A 20,572-nucleotide genomic window follows, 5' to 3' on the forward strand; every position below is an offset into this window, starting at 1 on the left:
TCAAAGCTGAATTCTCTCTCTGAACGTAGAGAAGAACAGAATGTCAGAGCTGTTTTGATTAAAAATGTTTATTTATGTAAATTCCAGGAATTGGTCAAAAATGAAAAATAATTTTAAAAAATTTGTTAATTCCAAGCATCACTCAAAAATTAATGAAATCGTTTTTACATCATAAAATATTGATCAAGTTAGTTATAAAACCAAACTAAACAAATAAATTGCATAAGAGAATTAATTGTTATGAAACTAAAATTGGATTAAAAAGTAAAAATAAAGCAAACAAATGGGTTAAAATACAGTAAGAATAGCAATATTAAAACTTAGTACCACTGCATTTTGTATTTTTTACCAGTTAATGAATATTTTAAGCATTTGTGAAGCATAAGGATAATATGGTAATGGTTAGGCATAAGGATAATAAAAACAACAACAACAACAATAATAATAACAATAATGACTAAAACCATCAAATTAATCAAATAAACCAAAATATGACATTTTTAAAAATGCAGATTATAGAAAAATAAAAATATTACATAAAAAAGTTTAGCAATGTTAAAAGCTTTCACACAGTATGTATACAACCATGTTAGTTTAAAGTGAGGTTATCACTATAATAATATTTATCATGGGTAAGAAATTAGACCTCAAACTGTAGAAAATAACAAAATAAACTGTCATCACTCAAACAGCCAAAGATCATCTAACACACTAAGGCATGGTAATCTCACTGACTGTTCAAAAAACCTGAATTCACTGCTGAATATTCTTAAAGTTTGAAGTCGAATTTTCATAAATGAGTTACAGTCAACAAACGAGTAACTAAGACGTTTTTCCTGTAACACAATATTTACAGAAACGTCTGAAAGAAAATAGAACTTTAAAATGTTAAAATGAACATAAAATGTTTTGAAGGTCACGTCCTGCATCTTCTGTCTGCACCTTTAAATCTCCAATCAGGCGTCACTGTAAATGACTAGTTTTGAATAGTGCAGTAAAACTGGCTTTACAACAGCATCACACTCTCTAATACACACATTTACCATTCTCACTCCGAGAGAACTCAGAGGACACATCTGGACAGCTGTGACTCTTTTCAGGGAGTCCTTTTTGGGCATTTAAGGCACACAAGCTTCCTTCATGGACCTACAAGAGAAGAGCCTTTTATTGATTTTTGGTATTTCAGATTATGTAAAGTGTAGATTTCAAATAAGGTAATTACAAATGAGAAAGTGAACAGCTTGAGTCATTTAACAGAAACGGCACCATTTCAGAAACATCACTGATTCACAGCTACTTTCATTTCTGACTTTAGTGTCTAGTAGAGGTGGGTGAACTAAAAAATCATAGTACAATGTTTTACACTATCTAGAAAAAATGATAATGTACACTCACCAAGTACTTTAATGGGGACATTTACCTTGTATCCACACTTTCTTGTCCATTTCATCAGCTCTTCATACCACACAGGTGCACTTTCTAGTTCTACAGTTAGAGACATTAGACCATCTGTTTGTTTGCATTATCTATTATCCCAGCCGTACCCCATTAATCAGTGGTTAGGACCCCAACAGAACCACCACAGAGCACGTATTATTTAAGTGGATCATTCCCAGCACTGCAGTAACACTGACAAAGTGGTGGCGTGTTAGTGTGTGTTGTGCTGGTATGAGTAGATCAGATACAGCAGTGCTGCTGTCCACTCTATTAGTCACTCCTGCATTGTTGGTTTTCTTTGTAGATGTAAAGTCAGAGACGACAGCTCATCTGCTGCTGCACAGCTTGTGTTGGACACCCTCTAGTCCTTCAACAGTGGTCACAAGATGCTGTTGGCTGGATATTTTTGGTTGGTGGACTATTCTCAGTCCAGCAGTGACAGTGAGGTGTTTAAAAACTCCAGCAGCACTTCTGTGACTGATCCACTCAGACCAGCGCAACACACACTGACACACCACCACCACGTCAGTGTCACTGCAGTGCTGAGAATGACCCACCACCTAATAAGACCTGTTCTGTGGTGGTCCTGTGGCCATTGATGAACAGTGTAAAAGATAGTTAACAAAGTATCAAAGAAACAGATGGACTACAGTCTGTAACTGTAGAACTACAAAAGTGCACTTATATGACAAGTGGAGCTGGTAAAATAGACCATGAGTGTAGATATAAGGTACGTGTACCTAATAAAGTGCCCAGTGAGCATATATACAAAAATTATTTACTAGTTTTGCTGCTACTGATAATAAAAATAATATAATAGTAAAGTTATATCCCATAATATTCACCCACATTAAAGCACACATCTGCTAATCTACAGTGCTGAGTCAGTGTTGCTCCATCTGTTACACATCACTGCTGAGACTGTTACTGAGCTCTGTTCTGATCAGAATCAGAATCAAGCTTTATTGGCCAGGTGTGCTGCACATACAAGGAACTTGGTTTGGGTTACAGGAGCTCACAGTGCACAGTATCAGACAGACATTCACATATAGGGAAAGAGATCAAATGAATATAAAATATAACAAAATAAAATTAAATAAAACCTGCATTCCTACCTCACACACACACACACACACACACACACACACACGTAAACCTTACATTGTGCAAAGTATGAGTCTAAAGTTAAAGTGCTGAGTGCAGCAGCAGGTAAAGCGTGTATAGTGGCAGAGAAAGGGATCAGTGAGGTGACAGTCAGATAGGTGGGGTAATATGGCAGGTGAGTAAGATGCTAGAACAAACACTGGTTTGAGTGGCAGTTCCAGAGGATGGAGTTGTCTAAGTGAAAGTAAGTTACACTTCCTCTACAGAGAACAAATGTCTGCACACTTTAATACACAATTACTGTTTATATGCTGAACTTATCATATCAGAAAAAGTAAAACGTGAAATGTGGCATTTGCCAAAGTTAGAGTACAATTTTAAAGTTATGTTGTTTAAGTTAAACTAAGCAAATAAACAGAAATTGTGCACTAAAACTGTCATATTTAAGTTGTTTATTGTAGAGATTGTCTGTCTGCGTTTTTGGTTATTTTCACTTAGAAAATCAACAAAATGTAATATGATTAAGATGATCAGACTCTTGCATATGACTGTATCCTTGTTTTGTTGCTGCTCTAGTCCTGCGTTTTCCTACAGGATTGATAACGTTTCTATCCGTCTAACTATCCTTAAACCATATTTGGTGCAAAAGATTAATAACAATGTGTTTGTTTAGAAAAAGAGACGTTTTAAATGGTTATTTAGCTTTCATGTTGATGAGCTTGAAGCTGAGTGAGAAACATAGTAAAGTACTAGTTAATATCTGTTTAATATAAAAAAGAAAACACATTCCTTTTCTTATTCAACTGAACATTTACAGGGAAAAGGAATGTGTTTTCTTTTTTATATTAATCAGATATTAACTAGTACTTTGCTATGGTTCTCACTCAGCTTCAAGCTCATCAACATTTTCAAGCTCATCAAACTATTTTCACTTCTGACTTCAGTGTTTAGTGTTTAGCAAATTCGGTGTACCTAAACTTTTGATCAAGATTGCATATATTTGAGTTTTTTTGGACCGGCACCGTCACTTGTCATTTATGAAAGGGAAGTGTGATGACCTGTTTGAGCTCATCTTCCCTTTGTTACTCAGTTCTTCAGCTCTGAGTAGACAGTATCAGCTTCCTCCCTGCTCTTCCCTACAGAGAGCAATGACACTGGATTAGCATCAACCAAGAACAGGCTGAAAGCATTTAATCTGTTACAGCACAGACGGTCAGGAACTACAGCAGAATTCAGATTATACTGTGTTTAGATTAGTGCTGTCAAAGGTAGCACACAGGCTAATCTTGATATCAAATATGATCAATCACAATTACTTTAACCACCTGTCAGCACTAATTTAGACATTTTCTTTTGATCTTACCCCCTTGTTCTTAGTTTTATTTGGCTTCTTCTTCTCTTTCGGATCAATTTGAGCATAAGTCACATCACCAGGTTCAGGTCCAGAATCTAAAAGAAAACAAAATCTACTTTTTTTCTTCAGTCTCAGTCAGCTTTCACAATCCTTAAACAAACTCCTCAAAATACAGTCTTTAATCTGGCCTCCTGTGTCTGTACTGTGTTATACTGTGTGCTCTTGTTCTGGTATTTGTCTCCTTTGGGGAACTCCTGAAGGGCCATTCCATCACTGTATTTGCTGAAGTGGGTTTTTTAGATGACCGCTGGAGAGGTGAGGGACTGAGTCAAAGCTGTTTTAATGCTGCAGCAATAAAATTCTAAATATTTTAAAACCACAGTTTAATTTGCTGCATGCAAACTGACTTTAATTTAGCAAACTGCTCTATTTGTTGCACATGACGTCTAATATAACTGTACTGTATTCTGCCTCTTGCTGCAATAACCAAACAAAAGTGTTTTGCTGTTTTTTTTTTATCTGAAACTTAAACAGAGCAGTTATTATGCTAAATCACTCAAAATAGAGTTTGCATTACAAAGTTGTTTACCTTAGCTAACTCTAGCCTGTCTAGCTAAGGGTCAAGCTCTTTCCTTCCGGAAAATTCTGCTTCTCCACCTCCTCCACTCCTGTAAGTAGCCACTTGTGTAATTATGGTGCTACACACTAGTTGCCAGGTGAAGTTGGTGAGAACATGTTGTAGAAAGTAAAGAAACTAAAGGTCAGACTGCAGCACTTAAACAACCACATCCTGCAGTACTGAACTGCCACAGTCTAGTGTAACCATAGAGGTGGACGATACAGAGAAAATATAAGATCACGATACTTGAAGAAATTTTCATCATACACAATATATAAGAATTTATATTTTTCTGACATTTTAAATGTTGGAACAGGCAAAAAGAGCCAGTAGTGACACACATGAAAAATATCATTAAAGTATACAAATGATTATTTAATATACTGTGTAGCACCAATCCTATTAAACAGGAAACTTTGTAATGAAACACGCAGGTCAGTCTTCTAGAAGTGCTGACGATATCCACGACATGCTCAGGAAAGCAAACTGACATTTTTACCTAATTTATGACAAAAACAATAAATGTTGACATTCTCAGCTCTACTTAACCATTCAGTCATAGACTAGTCACCAACGAGTCACTAACTACAGTCCTTACAGTGATATTGTGGCAAATAAAATGTATATAATGACCACAAATGTAGTTTATCAGCCAGGGCTTGTTTGATGTAATGTGTGGTAGGTAATTCTTACCTTTGCTGTCCTGTTTAAGACTTTTCATTGCAATCTGGGAATACGTCACCTCAGTTGATGGTGTCGCTGCATTAATTAGTATAGAAACCAGTTTAGACACTGAAGCCAATTTAAGTAGAAAACAGATTTTATTAAAGCAGAAATGCAGTTATTTACGCCGCCCTGCTGATGATCCTGTATAAATAAAAATAATGCATGGCCACACCTTATTAACGTGTGGGAAGGACATCCTAATGCATGGCCATGACTTAGTAAGGTGTGGGAATGAGATGATTTAGTCAGGGGAACGATATGATGTCATACCAAGTTGTGGCCACGCATTAGGGTCTTGTTCCCATGCTTTACTAAGTCATGGCCTTGACTTAATTATCTAGTTCCTACGCCTTACTAAGACATGGCCATGCATTATTTTTATACAGGATGTCACCAGCGGGGCTCCACAGTTATTACCTTTTCCTCTGGATTTCTTTTTCTTGGTTTTAACTTGAGCATAAGTTAGATCTCCGGAGCCGGCAGCAGAATCATCTAGAACAGTCAGAGTCACTGTTTAGAGGCGCTGCTGTGTTTTACATGGTCAGAGTTCACTTTTAAGCATAGAAAATAAAATGAATGTTATCCACGTTCACCATATCAACACTGTTATAAATGTGAGGACTGCCCATTAAAGGTACAGTTCACTGGAATAAAATCTAAATCCCCCCCTTATCCTATTCATAGTTCATCAAGTTTGATGTCAAAGAGGAATTTCTCCTTGGGTGAATTCCTGTAGGGGTGGTCCATCACTGTATTTGCTCAAGTGAGGTTTTTAGATGAATGCTTGGAAAAGTGAGGGATTGAGTCAAAGCTGTTTTTATGATGGAGCAATATTTTAAAACTACTACATTTAATTTGCTACATGCAGAAAAAAAGGTTTATGTAATAAAAACTAAAACTGACCCGTCTGCAGCTGTGTGGATCCTGGACTCTGACTCTGGTCTGGTGTCTGATTGGTGTTCTGCTGATCTCCTGTAGAAGACAGAGATTCTACATCTTCAGCTTTAGTGGTTCAGTGATAAAATTTAAAAACATCTGCATGCTTTTCACTTTCGGCAGGTTTTGAAACATGAACATTAAAGATGCACAAGTTACTTCACTTTCCTCTTAATATCATCAGCAGCTACTGCAATGCACAGAAATTATTAGTTTACACAAAGTGAACATACAAAGTAGTTTTCAAACCTTTCTTCTTCTTGTAGCACCAAAACAGACCCAGTATGATGATGAGGATCAGGACTAAACTCAGTACCACTGACACTGCTAATATTACAGTTTTAGAATCAGAACCTAAAGACAGAAAAACACACAAGTTTGTATTTAAAGAGTTTGTTTACTGTAGCGCTGCAGAAAGAATCAAATAATCTGAAATGGTTTTCTCACCTCTGACTGAGATCCAGCTCTGTGGAGACTCTCCTTTCTCTGGGTGTTTACAGTGGTAGAGACCTTCATCTGACTTTGAGACAGTATGGATGTTCATCTCTCCTGTAGTCTGAGTCTGGAGGAGTGAATCACCTTTATAGATCTCAGCTGTGAGGTTTGAGGGCTTTGGGTCACGATATAAACAGTGCAGAGTCAGAGGATCTCCCTCAGTCACAGGATGAACAGGACTGTCCAGAATCACAGCACCATCTGCAGGACAGAGTAAGAACAACACTGAAGAAAGAATTTGTAGAGAATACAGGAACTATAACTCAGAGATCTCTGTACTGACAGATCTAAATATGTAAATGTGGGATTGATACAAATTCTTTATGTATTTTCACAGTAAAATGTTCAGTAGAAAAAGGTTTTCAGGAGTTTAGTCCTGGAGTAACTTCCTCTTTTACTGGTACTACTCTGTCATTTTACTTCCATCTGGATGGCCTTTAAACTGAAAAAAGTTGCTTAAAGGTTGCTTTAAATTTACTTGATTCAAATGTGAACATCCACATTATTATAATACATTACATCAATATATTTAATATGTATAAGTACTTAGGCTGATGTAATGTATTTCATTTGTGTGAAAACAATGTCCAACTCATCAATGGCCTCATTCAATATTCAAGTTTGGTTTATATTCATATGTATTTAGAATAGAGGGCATTCAAAAATCCAATTAAAATCATTCACTAGAGCAGCATGCTTCTACGTATTGAAGTATAAGTGTAAATAGAAGTGCACAGGGGGCAACAGGGGAAGGAGACACACACAAGAAGGGTAGTGCACATACTAGACAAATACACCAGACAACAAGTAACAATAAATAAAAAAGTGTCACCAAACATCCAGATGACTGTCAGAGAAGAATGAGATAGAGGGCAGTAGTTGCACTGACATTACACTGTGTAGTTAAGTGTAGTACTATGTAGAGAAATACAGGAGGTCAATGTAAGAGATGAAAAGAGGGGAAATACAAACAGTAAATTATTGAACACTACAGTGTAAAGCTGCAATATATACACACTTTCCCAGAACAGTTATATTTATGAGATACATCTTATAGAATTTTCTAGATAAACCGTGATACAAAATGTCCCTGTGCTGTGGGAAAAGGTGCAAGATGCAATATATTCAATATAAATATAAATAGGGAGTACAGGGCCAATCAGTGTTAGCTGACGGGTGATGCACACGGTGCTGCTTTGAAAGTTCTTGCCAGAGGGAAGTCAGAAGAAAATAACATCAGCTGGGAGAGACGCATCCAAGATGAGAGACTGAGCCCTCGCTCAGCCTGGGAATGCATGAATGTCCTGACGTGTGAGATCAACGCCTGTGGTTTTGGAAAAAGTTCTGACAGTTCTTTGATCATTTTAGTCCTCTATTTAGTCTCCTAGTGTGCGTATCCATATTAAACACTTCCTGAATTGGGAAACAGTGGATACTCAATCATTTGTTGATCCTGGGTGGTAGAACTTTCTACACTAGCAGCACGTTGGCAGGAGGAGAAAGAAAATCCAGAAAATCAGTGAAGCGAAATCCCACAGGCTGATTAAAGGGCCGATTATAATGGCAGCTGATAAAACATTGTGTATAGTCTGGGGTCGGGCACTTCAATCAGATTTGGTGTTCTGGGTGCGTCTGCCTGTTACTAAGTGACAGCAGCGTCATAACTGTCAGTAAGTTGTGCTAAATATTGTTTCGATATGTAGAGGCAGAAAGTTCTGTGATTTTCATTAACTAGCAAGTGTGGTGCTACCAGAAATAAACTAAACTACACTGTTATCTGTCTATTTATGGTCACACTAAGTTTGATCATACAGTTCTGGGTACTCAGTGACTACAGTCATTACTGAAGGCCCGCCTTCCTTTTGATCTGACTGGTCAGCACAGAAAACACACCTGTGACATAGACTAGCTGGCTGCTTTGAGTTTAGCACCTGGACTGCTCTGTACAAAAGACAGCCAGACTTAACACAGACGGCAGAGCATCAAAACAGCGTGCACAATGGTTTTACCCCAATCTGAAAAAAATGTGTCCAGTGTAATCCCCCCAAGGCTGCCGTATGCTGGACACACCAGGAGACAGTAACCACAGACAGTGACACCACTCGGCATCTTTCTATTACTGTACCATATTAAACCCAGACCACCAATCCACAGTAAGTGGCTTGAACTTTACAGTGGGAAAGATGTGGCTGTAAAGTCTTTAAGATAAACAGACAAATGTGTTGATTTCTTGAACCTTTTAGCTGGAAAACAGCAAGTGTGTGAAACTTTATTTAACTGATTCCAAACCTGAACGATGTTGAAAGTTTTACTCTAACACATTTATATGAGCTGTGCTTTGCTACACCTGCTCCCCAGGCAGTGCCGAGCTTCTGGTGGAGTGTGCTGTAGTCTTTAACCAGCTTTAGTGGTCTTTCTCTGCTTCCTTCATTGGACTAAAAAGATAACAAACTCTGACCAAAACAAAAGATGCTGGCTCTTCACTGCCCTCTAGTGGAGCACAGAGTTCAGATCTCTCATGGTTCTTATAAAACATGAATAATGTTGAAGAAATGCTTGTTTGCATATTGAAAATCTTTATTTACTATTTGACTTTTAAGCCTATAGAATATTTATAATACTCCATTAACTCTCGGTTTATTTTGACAATATGACCACATGTGACACAAACATTGAGGTTTGTACAAAAGTGATGTTGATGAAATAATACAGACTCACTGGTCACTGTGATGTTGACAGGATTGCTGCTCTCTCCAGATTCAGACTCACACCAGTACACTCCAGTGTGGGATGTGCTGAGGGAGCTGATGTTGCATGTAGATCCTGTAACTGATCCCCAGCCTGATGAACAATCTGACACCTTCTCACTGTGTGTGTATCGTCTCACTCTCCATCCAGTAGAGTTACTCTGTCTCTCACAGCTCAGTGAGAGAGAGTCAGCACTAAAATGTTGAGCTCTAGTGGGACTGACTGTCAGAGAGTCTGAACGGGTCGTACCTGTAAAATACAGACTTTAGCATCAATATATACACAAAACAAACTGCCAAAAATACATAAATAAATAAATTACTAGCACAAATGCATCAAATGTCTCTGCAGTAACCAAATCTCATATTTCTGTGTACTTTAATGTAACAAGTCATAACTTTATTACAAGGTAATTTTGGACAATTTCTATTGGTTCATTCATCTAACTAACATGTTTAACACACGGTAAATGATTCATTCAGCCTTATGAGTCCATTAAACAGCAGATTAACCTCACAGTTTCCATGTAAATGAGTCCTAATGGAACTTAAAGGGCTAGAGAGACACAACAAACTAACAGGCTAACAAATTTTCAGTCTTTCAGTTCAGTTCTTTATATGGATCTTCTCATCCCTACAGCACAGTCTGATCATTTCATTCCTGCAGTGTTTCAGCCTCACACATAATGCACAGTGACTCCAGTGGGTGGAGCATAATGACATTAATAACCTCAGTTATGATACTTTGTTTGGTTGATTTTCTAAGTGAAAATAAGTGAACACATCCTCTACAGAGAACACATAAATATGGCATATGTCCGGAAATCTTAGTGCACCGATTCTATTTATCTGCTGAATTTAAACTGTTAGAGGAAATAAAATTAAAAAACAAAATATTAAATTTGCCTTTTTTCTTTGGCACAAGCCACGTTTTTTGTGCTTTAAATGTGCAGAACTTTGTTCTCTGTAGAGGATGTTAACTTATTGTTAACTTTCATCATCAAAGCATAATTTGCATTTGACTGTATCTCTCTCTCTCTCTCTCTCTCTCTCTCTCTCTCTTTACTGATGTACAGAATTATGCAAACCTTAGGCCCCTGAATTATAAAATATATTTGAAATGCTATTTAATTGGGCAGTAAGCATTTATTTACTCAGAAAAGCCTCATAACAAGAACCAATAATGTTAATACAATAAGAAGTAATTTTATGTCTGATTGTGTTTTTATTTAACCATTTCCAAACTTCTCCAAACAAACCTACGCGCTGGCTGGAGGACGTAAGGCAAACCGTTGTGTATAATGCACCAAATACTTTTTTTAAAACAAAGATTTCTTGTAATGAATTAATGTTTATTTGTATTTATTCTAATGTCGCTGTTTTATAAGCAAAAACACAGCTACTGCCCAAATGAATGTAATGTTTTAAATAGGTTGCTTTAGGTGCATAAAACTTTGGGACAGTATTAAATAAAGAGGGAAAGGCAGGTGTAAACCTCACAACACACGGGTAACAGAGTTTCAGAGATGAGCCAAAATAAAAAGATACGGTTTATCTTTCTGAGCAATTTTTTTTCCAATTATCTAACTTATCTAATTATCTAGTTATTTAAATTATTCTTGTTTGGTTTTTTGCAAACAGCTGAAACGTATTTTTTTCTAATAAACCTAATTTGTAAAGGGGCTGAATAATAATAATCATTTTGATTGTGATTGTACACGCAGGCTGTTCATATTTCATATTTACCACTATATCACTGTCAATATTACATTAAAACATGTGTAGCTTCACTGGTGGTTTAGGACAGAACATTAAACTGTTGTAACTCTGACCGCTGGTTCCCGTCACCACCACTGTAAAGACATAATAAGTGATTAAGTTTTTCTCTAATGCATCATTCCACATCAAAACATTCTGACTCTGTTCACATCTGAATGACTAAATTACGCCAGAATCAGAATAATATAAAAATATATAGTATAATTCTCCTTTTAGGCAGCGAGTCAGTCAAACCAAAACTAGCCATGTGACACTTTATACATTCCTGTTCACACAGCAGGCTTGATCTGAAGTTCCCACACAGCCTTAATAAAACTTTTAAATGTTAAGGTGAACTGATCATGAAGCTCTGTATATTAAACCTCTGCTGTCTGCATCCAGGTTATAGTCCATGTTTAGCACCAGATCAGTAGCAGAAAGTTTTCTACTCACCAGTGACGTTTATCCAGAGAGCATCACTGTAGTGAGTGTAGTAGACTGGGGTTCCTCTCCCAGCTCTGCACCAGTACTGTCCTCCATCAGAGACACTGACTGAGCTGATGGTGTAGGAGTGTGTTTCAGTCTTGGTCTCATTCTCAGGGCTCTGTGTGTGTTTGGACCAGTAAAACCTCCATCCAGCAGACTGATCCAGCTCACAGTACAGAACCACTGGATTTCCTATCAGTGCAGCTCCTTTATGGCTTGATGTGAGTTCAGGTTTAGGTTTTTCTGCAGTTGGAGATGAAGCACACATTTCAGACTAAACTCCCACCCTAAACACTCAATTTATCTACCAAACAAATCAGTTTGTTGTCACAAATCCACTTTTGCCAGAGTTCAGTTAAAGATTGAAACCCCATGCTAAAGTAATACCAGATACCAGGGTGTTTGGCAGGTGGTCAGTCGTTCAGGAGGAAGATTCAATATGAAGTTTAAAATATTCAGATGCACCTCTGAGGCTTGTTGACCTGTTTCATCGACTCGTCTTCAACTCTGCATGTACTGTCGCTCTTCAGAACCACACATGCTGCGTTTTAGCAATGCACAAAGTGGTCGTGTAACCTGTAAATGCATTCGCCCTCCAGTTTAGTGGGGAAGTCAATGTGTTAAAAGTAAGAGCCTCTCTCTTTGAGAACGCAGTTTCTGGCGTATTTTTGTTAAGCGTTGGTTGCCATAACTAACTGGTGCCCATTTCCCGACAGCATGGGCTCATTATAAGACATTGAGTAGCTCAGAATCCGACTCAGCGTGGTAGAAGCTGGTCGCTCAGCTCAGAAGCAGCTGCATCTACTAGTAGCCACATAGCTACTAGCTGCACTGAAGCCCTCCATTTGCTTCGAGTGTGTGCTGGACTTCTCTGTTGCGATAGGCTGTGGCCTGCTCTGAGAAAGGGGTGCTGGAGGAACTGAAGGCCCATTTCAGGCGCTGGACTTCAGCACTGCTCATGCCCGAGTGAGAGAAGCTGGGTTTGGTTATTTTAGCTGGACTGCAGGTGGGGCCAGAGATTTGCACATTTTTTTGTTTGGGTACCCAAAGCTAAAGAACTTTTTCCGCTCTAAATTTTTGGAGATTTTCTTTTTACTCGGACTAAATGGGCACATTCCCCACACACACACACACACACACACACACACACACACACACAATAAGGAAATGAAAACATTGCGGTTGAAATTTCTTTCTGGATTATTTCAGGGAAGTGATTTGAAGTTCACTAATGCATCTGTTTCAGAGGACAATTATAGTGTATCACAAATCACTATGAGCGTGTTCTCTTACTTTATTTATTTATTTATTTTGTTGTCTTTTACTGAAATGAGGTGTATAGAGAATTCCTTTGTCGTAGAAGCAGACAAGTACATTCCTGTTCAAGAGAATATATATTTCTGAACATATGATGGTATACAGCTATCAGAACCAGTAAATTAAATTTCCTTCTTTAAAATCTCTACTTGTTTCTTTACTGGGTTACATAGGAGGAAAAAAATAGCGCCCCCACAGGGCCAGGAGTGTATTTTAAACTGCTAGAATAAAAAGATAAATTTGGCAGAACGTTCTGTGAAAGTATAAGGGTCTTACAGGGCACATGTTGCACAGCCATGGATTTGTGTGCAAAATATGATTTTGACCCTGAGTGCACGGTCATCTTGAAAAGAGTAGGTCAGGAAGTTACCTTAGCCGAGGTACAAAGAGCATTTGATACTCTTGACAGTGTAATAAACATACAGCGTCTTGATGGGACACTGGCAGACAGTGTTTTATGCCAGTTTGAGGAGAGTATTACTCCACTTCTTTTGGATAAAGAGCAGACTCACTATGGGAAGGGTCCCTGTTGGCAGGTAGTTCAGCTAGATGAGTATAGCCCAACTACTATTTCAGAAGAACCCCCACCTGCTTAGTCAGCTTAGAGAGAGCAGTCAACAAAACCCAGTTACCTCTACTCCGGCCTGTAAAAGTTCAGAATCCCCTACTTCAGTAACCTTTGGGGCTGTGGACACTACCGAGATGGATTCAAGTATTGCCCAAGTGCACACCACAAGCACCACCACAGCATTCCCTGTTCCTACAGATGTTCAGCGTGTGATAGTAGAGCATGTTGTCAAACATGGACCAGAAGTGCAAACTCGTACTCCTTGGAAATTAAGGGTATTCTCTGGCACCTTGCCCAAACCCCCTAATGAGGTAGCCTTTAACATATGGCGTTTACATTCTAGACAAGTCCTGAGTGATGCCAGCCTTTCTGAAAGCCACAACGCCAAATAATACTTGACAGTCTGCTCTCCCCTGCACTGAGTGTAGCATTGTGCATTGGTGAAAATGCAGCTCCTAAAGAGTTGGAGAATGTCTATGGGAGTGTTACAGGAGGGGAGGAGTTGTATATTCAGTTTTTGGAGACGCATCAAAACCAGGGAGAGAAGGCCTCTGACTATCTCCACAGACTTCATTCCCTTTTGCAAGATGTTGTAGAGCGTGAAGGTCTTGCAGGTGAAAATGCTGACAAGCAGTTATTGAAACAGTTCATCAGGGGATGCTGGGATGACGTTCTGATTGCCACCCTGCATTTAAAAGAGGCATTGTCTGGCTCAGCTAAGAAATGTGTGCCCTTTTCAGAACTTCTAAAAATAAGAACTGATGAACAGGTTACAGTCACACTAGAGATGCAGGCAGAAATAAATAGTTCTATACACTCTCAGTGGTACGACACTGTCACTGGGGCAGGACCCTTTTTCTCACTGTGGTGGGACCCTCAGGGGTACATCTCAGTAGCTTAGTCAGGGAACATAACTGAACCATAATCCACTGAAATTATATTTTCTAAGTTGTACTGACTCCACACTCCCCGCCTCGCCTGCAGGCTTTTTATTTCAGTGTTCTGTTTTAAAACATCGGTTTATAAAAAGGTACAAATATCTTCTTTTCCACTAGGAAAAACTTATTTAAGGTACACAGTTGAACCTTCAAGCCGCTGTTGCACCTTTGAGGATACACTTACATTATTTGTTCCTTGATGAACGAATCATGAACCTGCATGGTGCCTTTATTTCTAACAGTGTACAGAACCTTTTAAAAAGGGTTCTATATAGCCCCAAAAAATTCTCCTATTGTTACAAGCTAAAGAACCCCTTTTGCTACTATATAGAACCCTTTTCAAAAAGGGTTCTTGGAGTGTTCATGGTTCTGCACAGTACCGTTTTCTTAACTAAAGAACCCTTATGTAGGTCAACTTGGTAGATACAGTTTCCAAATGCGCTGCGTCCTGCTGAGTCACATCAGGCCTTAGTCTATTGCTAATAGTAGTGCAGACATCACCTCCCTAATCCACCACTTCTACCTTACAGTGGTAAACAACAGCAACCAAACAGAAGACAGGATGCACACAAACACAGCCAACACTTCACTGACCAACAGCACCTTCACTATAAAGCCGCTCACCACAGGCACAGCTTCTGCCCAGTGAACACCACATGATTGTGACTTTAAGTCATCAAAGTATAACTTAGCTGTATAAGCAGTTTAGGGTAAGTTAGATGTTTGCTTTGGCATTTTGGTTCTTTAGCTTTTGTAGCTAAGTAAAGACCAACTTAACTACCAAATTCACAAAGAACTGACAATGACGACGTTATGAAAATTTGGTATTTTATCTTTGGATGTGTAGAGATCGACATACTCTCTTCTAATGGGGACGGGATCTTACATTTACTCTGAACTCCAGGTCTTTAACCATAGCTGGAGCTACAGATTCAAACACTGATAATGGCCTGAAGCAAAGGCAGTTAGCAACGGTTACTAAGCAGTGATGGCTGGCTGAGGGAGGGCTGAGGACATGAGGCAGAGCTTGTTGGAGGCTATAACGATTTGATTGGCGATAATTCGGTGACGGCACTCACAGGAACTCAAATTTGACAATCTGAGCAAATGCAGATTAATTTAACATTCTGTCCTGTTGGATTGTGATCAGTCATCGTGGTGTTGTGGTGGTCGTTGCTGCTGTAAAGACAAACAGAGGCTGTGGCGATAAACTCACTTGCACAGAAGCAGCTGCTGTAAGTGATGAAGAGACTGACTCAAAGTGGGAGCTGCTGGTACTTTCACTGTTGAGTTCTGACCTTTTCTGTGTCTTTTGGAAGAAATAAGCAGTGATCTGTGTTTAAACAGCTTATTAAAATAATCCACTGCAGCATCTCACAATAGTAGTGAATATATATTTAGTGTCTGACTGAAGATCAACACTTTAGGGAGGCAGTTAGTGTTTTGATTAAGAGTTCTGTAGCAGGACTGATCCTGTATCAGCAGCCTCACTGCGCTCTCATTAATAACTGTGTAGGTACGCAAATTAATTATGCGTGTGCTCGCATCTTTTTAGAGATGAAAAAGAGTTATGAAAGGGTAGTTTAATGAAATGTAAACCATTTATATATAAAGGCAAATCAACATTTTCAGGTGGTCCTGAAGAGGCCGAACAATTTTAAAGGGGTACTTTATGTTTTGAAACATCTTTTTGTTTCCCACTTTTCCTCGTATAGCATCTACATTAATGCCCTTGGCTGATTCTCTATTATTAGGGCCATGCAATACAGCTTGTTGTTTTTTCACAGTTTTATTTTGGCTGACTTTTTGTATTACTTTGCTCAGAGTTAAATCAGGATCTAGCTGCAGAAGCTCCGACAATCTGTGGTCTCTGATTCCCACAACAATTCTATCCCTGATTAGCTCTTCTTTCAGTGAGCCAAAGTTACAGTACTCTGTGAGCTTATGTACTGCTGTGATAAATGCCTCTGCACTTTCACCTTTTCTTGGCATCTACGATTGAACTGGGCTCTCTCGAGTATGACATTATGTCTACCTACACAGTGCTGCTCAAATGCTTGTACAACTGTGTCATATTTTTTTTTTGTCTGACTCACTCAGTGGCAGCACTGCTAGGATATCGTCTGCTTCATCTCCCATAGCGTAAAGTAAGGAGTTGACCTGATAGTCCTCTGGTTTTGTGCTCAGTCCTGATGCTAGACGAAAGCGCTCAAACCGCCTAATCCATCTTGGCCACTCAGCTGTGTTGGAGAAGTCGAAGGGCTCTGGGTGTGTTATCTGTACTGCTGCAACTGCCCTTTGTTCAGTTCTGTGTGTTAGGAGCCAAATCAGTGGAGGAGAACACACTGGCTGCCTGTGTGAAGCTGCACTGCTCTCCCCGAGTTTCGCGCGCACTTCCCTTAGTCTCCTTAATTCCCCTTCGAGCCACAGCTCGACTCCACTCACTGTACACATGAAGCGGTAAATATACGTGGCATTCACTAAACTGCCCGCTTCTGACACCATGTATAAATACAGCTTACAGTAGCTAACACGGAGACAAGACCAGCCACACCGCTTGAAACAGTTTGAAATGTGGACTCGTCAGACCACAGGACACTTTTCCACTTTGCGTCAGTCCATCTCAGATGAGCTCAGGCCCAGAGAAGCCGGCGGCGTTTCTGGGTGTTGTTGATATTTGGCTTTCGCTTTGCATGGCAGAGTTTTATCTTGCACTTGTAGATGGAGCGACGAACTGTGTTCACTGACAGTGGTTTTCTGAAGTGTTCCTGAGCCCATGTGGGAATATCCATTACAGAATGACGTTGGTTTTTAATGCAGTGCTGTCTGAGGGATCAAAGGTCACGGGCATTCAATGTTGGTGTTCTGCCTTGCCGCTTACTTGCAGAGATTTCTCCAGATTATTTCTCCAGATATTATGGACTGTAGATGATAAAATCCCTAAATTCCTTGCAATTGCATGTTGAGAAACGTTGTTCTTAAATTGTTGGACTATTTGCTCACGCAGTTGTTCACAAAGTGGTGAACCTCGCCCCGTCCTTGCTTGTGAATGACTGAGCCTTTCAGGGATGCTCCCTTTTAAGCAAATTAACCTGTTCACCTGTGGAATGTTCCAAACAGGTGTTTTTTGAGCATTCCTCAACTTTCTCAGTCTTTTGTTGCCCCTGTCCCAACTTCTTTGGAACGTGTTGCAGGCATTAAATACAAAATGTGTGAATATTTGCAAAAAACAATAAAGCTTATCCATTTGAACATTAAATATCTTGTCTTTGTAGTGTATTTAATTGAATATATATTGAAAAGGATTTGCAAATCATCGTATTCTGTTTTTATTTATGTTTTACACAATGTCCCAACTTCATTGGAATTGGGGTTGTATAAAGTATAAACATTTTTCAGCTCCTTTATGGCTTGATGTGAGTTTGGGTTTTGGTGTTTCTGCAGTTGGAGATGAAGCACACAGTTCAGACTAAACTCCCACCCTAAACACTCAATTTATCTACCAAACAAATCAGTTTGTTGTCACAAATCCACTTTTCCCAGAGTTCAGTTAAAGACTGAAACCCCATGCTAAAGTAACACACAAAAAGCTTTAAGAACAGAAAAATGTCCAAACCTCTGACAGAAGCCACTAAACACACCTTACATATAAAAATACAGACAGTCCTGAAGGGGAAGACGACAAAAAAGAGAGTTGCTGAAGTTTCATCCACAGTTTTTTCTACTTCTGAGGTGCACTAGACAGGTAAGGTATGATAAAGAACTGGCTAACACGTTTAACCAGCAGCAGCAGCTGTTTTTTCCCTTACCCATCAGGAATCAAGGGAAATAGTTTTCACCAGGTCTCTGAAAGGTGAGGGGAAAAACAGCCACGCCCTGCTGATCAAAGCTGCTCTATAGTGCTAATTGTAGCCACAGTTGTAGCTCACAGTGATTTCTTTCACTTAGTCCTCAAAAGAGAAGGAGGAAAAAAAAACGCTTTCATAGCGTTCTGATATTTCAGATTTTTGAAAAAGATCTTAGAAAAACATTTGGTTTGTTATACAAGCAGAGAAAATAAATATTTGAACCTTTTTTATTCATATTACCCTCCAGATCTTCTGTATTTATGTTCCCAAAGACGACATTAATATACCGTATTATATTTTCTGTGTTACCAGTAATTTAATTTTACCCAAATTAACTGATTTTAATAAACTCAAACTTTGCAGTGATGGTATTAATATAGAGCTTACCTTTCACTGTGAGAGTAACAGTGTTGCTGGGTTGTGATGATGAGGGTCTGTTATCTCTCTCTCCTCTACACCAGTACTGACCCTGATCCTGATCTGCTGCTGATCTGATGGTGAAGGTGTTTGTCTGAGACTGACTGACTGCAGTTCTACTGCTGCCTTTATACCACTGATATCTCCAGTTACTGTAAGACTGTATCTCACACTTCAGAGTCACTGACTCTCCAGTGAACACAGGACTCCATCTGGGCTCTACAGTCAGTGTAGCTGTGGGTAAAGCTGAGAGGACAGAGGAGAAGAGAGAGAGAATGTTGGTGTTGTGTGTCTACATTTTTCTTTTATTTCATATTGATAATATATTTCATCACATATAAACGTCAGCTATCAGAAATAACGTATGTTCAAAATATACATACTGCAAATTTATATTGTATAATAAATGTTATAGTGATTACCATTAAAAGTTTGTGACATACTGACATAAGGATTTATATTAGGACTAACTCTAATAGCTCTACTCTGGAAATCCTGCCCAACGCAGTTTACTGGAACAATTCAAATTTCACTATCTGAACAAATCCAGCTTAATTTAACACTCTGACCTATTGATGGGCTGGGCCTGTGATAAATCATCACGGTGTTGTGGTGGTCCTGAAGAGGGCTGAACAGTTCTAAAGGGGTACTTTAGCTTGTGCTGTAACAGCATCTCCTCTGATGGTGAGAGTTTCTCTGTTTACAGTGTGACACACAGACTGAGACACTGCAGTCCATCTACTCTGTTTATTCTGTTTATACCACTGATATGTCCATCCATCCTGAGTGTTAATCTCACACTTCAGAGTGACTGACTCTCCACTGAACACGTGATTCTTATAGACACCTTCTCCCTGTGTGACACATCTGAGAGTGACAGTCTCTCCTATAAACACCTGATCATCAGGCTGTATGGACACCACAGCTTTTGGTCTCTCTGTGGAGAGAAAGAAATCCTCAGAACAAATAATTCTGATGATGTTTTCTTCGTCTTTCTTTTCTATGTTCACTATAAAGCATGATCATTTTTCAGTTGTAGCTCACAGAATAAACGTCCCCACTGTAACTGTTAATATCTCACTGTTATACTTTTAGCACAGACTGGTTTCTGGAACCTCCGGTGTGAAGCAGCATGGTGTAGACGTGTTTTTGGAGCTCTCTGTGGAGCGGACTTTTATTTTAATGTTTTGAGGCTCGTTTACACGTCTTGGTTGGTTTGTCATTGTGCTTAATTTCTTTGTGAACTTTGTGGACTTGTTTGGTGGTGGTCACTATGCCTCCAAAAGCCGCTAAAGCTACCAAAGATCCCGGTCCCTCTCAGCTGCTTATACGGCCAGCTCTCCAACACACAGCCTCTCTGGCACAACAGAGGTATTAAATCCCTTCATGATCTTTATAAAGATGGTATTTTTTGTAGCTTTGCTCAGTTATCAGCAGAATTCAACCTGCCTCCTTCCCACTTGTTTAGATACTTGCAGATTAGACACTGTGTCTTCTCTTTTTTTGGATTACATCCACCTACCTGTTGGATATCCCTTGGATGACTTTCTGTCTTTAGAGCCCTTTCAAAAATGTTGTATATCCAACATCTATTCGAAGCTTGTTCATCTGGACGCCTGTTCCATGAATAAAATTAAAAGATCTTGGGAATACGAGCTGGGCGTTGCCCTAACCGACCAATGGTGGGATAAGGCTATCGCCAAGGTGCGGGAAAGTGTACCTTGTGCAAGATTACAACTGATTCAGTTTAAAGTACTCACCAGCGGACAATTGGACATTTTGGCTTTTACATCCTTATTAGTGAGGCGCCGCATTTTGTTGT

The 20,572-nt window shown here is 39.1% G+C and overlaps 1 protein-coding gene across 2 annotated transcripts in view; it reads right to left on the reverse strand.

Annotated features, from left to right (window-relative positions):
• Positions 1-20,572, reverse strand: part of LOC108415343 (carcinoembryonic antigen-related cell adhesion molecule 5-like) — a 653,433-nt gene that overhangs the window by 383,990 nt on the left and 248,871 nt on the right. The window contains exons 9-16 of one of the 2 annotated variants that reach the window (XM_037547413.1): positions 11,630-11,905; positions 9,390-9,668; positions 6,624-6,872; positions 6,426-6,530; positions 6,144-6,212; positions 3,905-3,990; positions 3,600-3,677; positions 613-1,146 (exon numbers count right to left, since the gene is read on the reverse strand). The exons of the other annotated variant lie outside the window; for it this stretch is intronic. Of the exons in view, the coding sequence (XP_037403310.1) occupies positions 3,636-3,677; positions 3,905-3,990; positions 6,144-6,212; positions 6,426-6,530; positions 6,624-6,872; positions 9,390-9,668; positions 11,630-11,905 (1,106 nt within the window). The 3' untranslated portion in view covers positions 613-1,146; positions 3,600-3,635. Of the gene's footprint in view, positions 1-612; positions 1,147-3,599; positions 3,678-3,904; positions 3,991-6,143; positions 6,213-6,425; positions 6,531-6,623; positions 6,873-9,389; positions 9,669-11,629; positions 11,906-20,572 lie in introns of those variants that run through there. 2 annotated transcript variants of the gene reach the window in all.

Source organism: Pygocentrus nattereri, chromosome 2 (assembly GCF_015220715.1).
Source record: "Pygocentrus nattereri isolate fPygNat1 chromosome 2, fPygNat1.pri, whole genome shotgun sequence".
Lineage (NCBI taxonomy): Eukaryota > Metazoa > Chordata > Actinopteri > Characiformes > Serrasalmidae > Pygocentrus > Pygocentrus nattereri.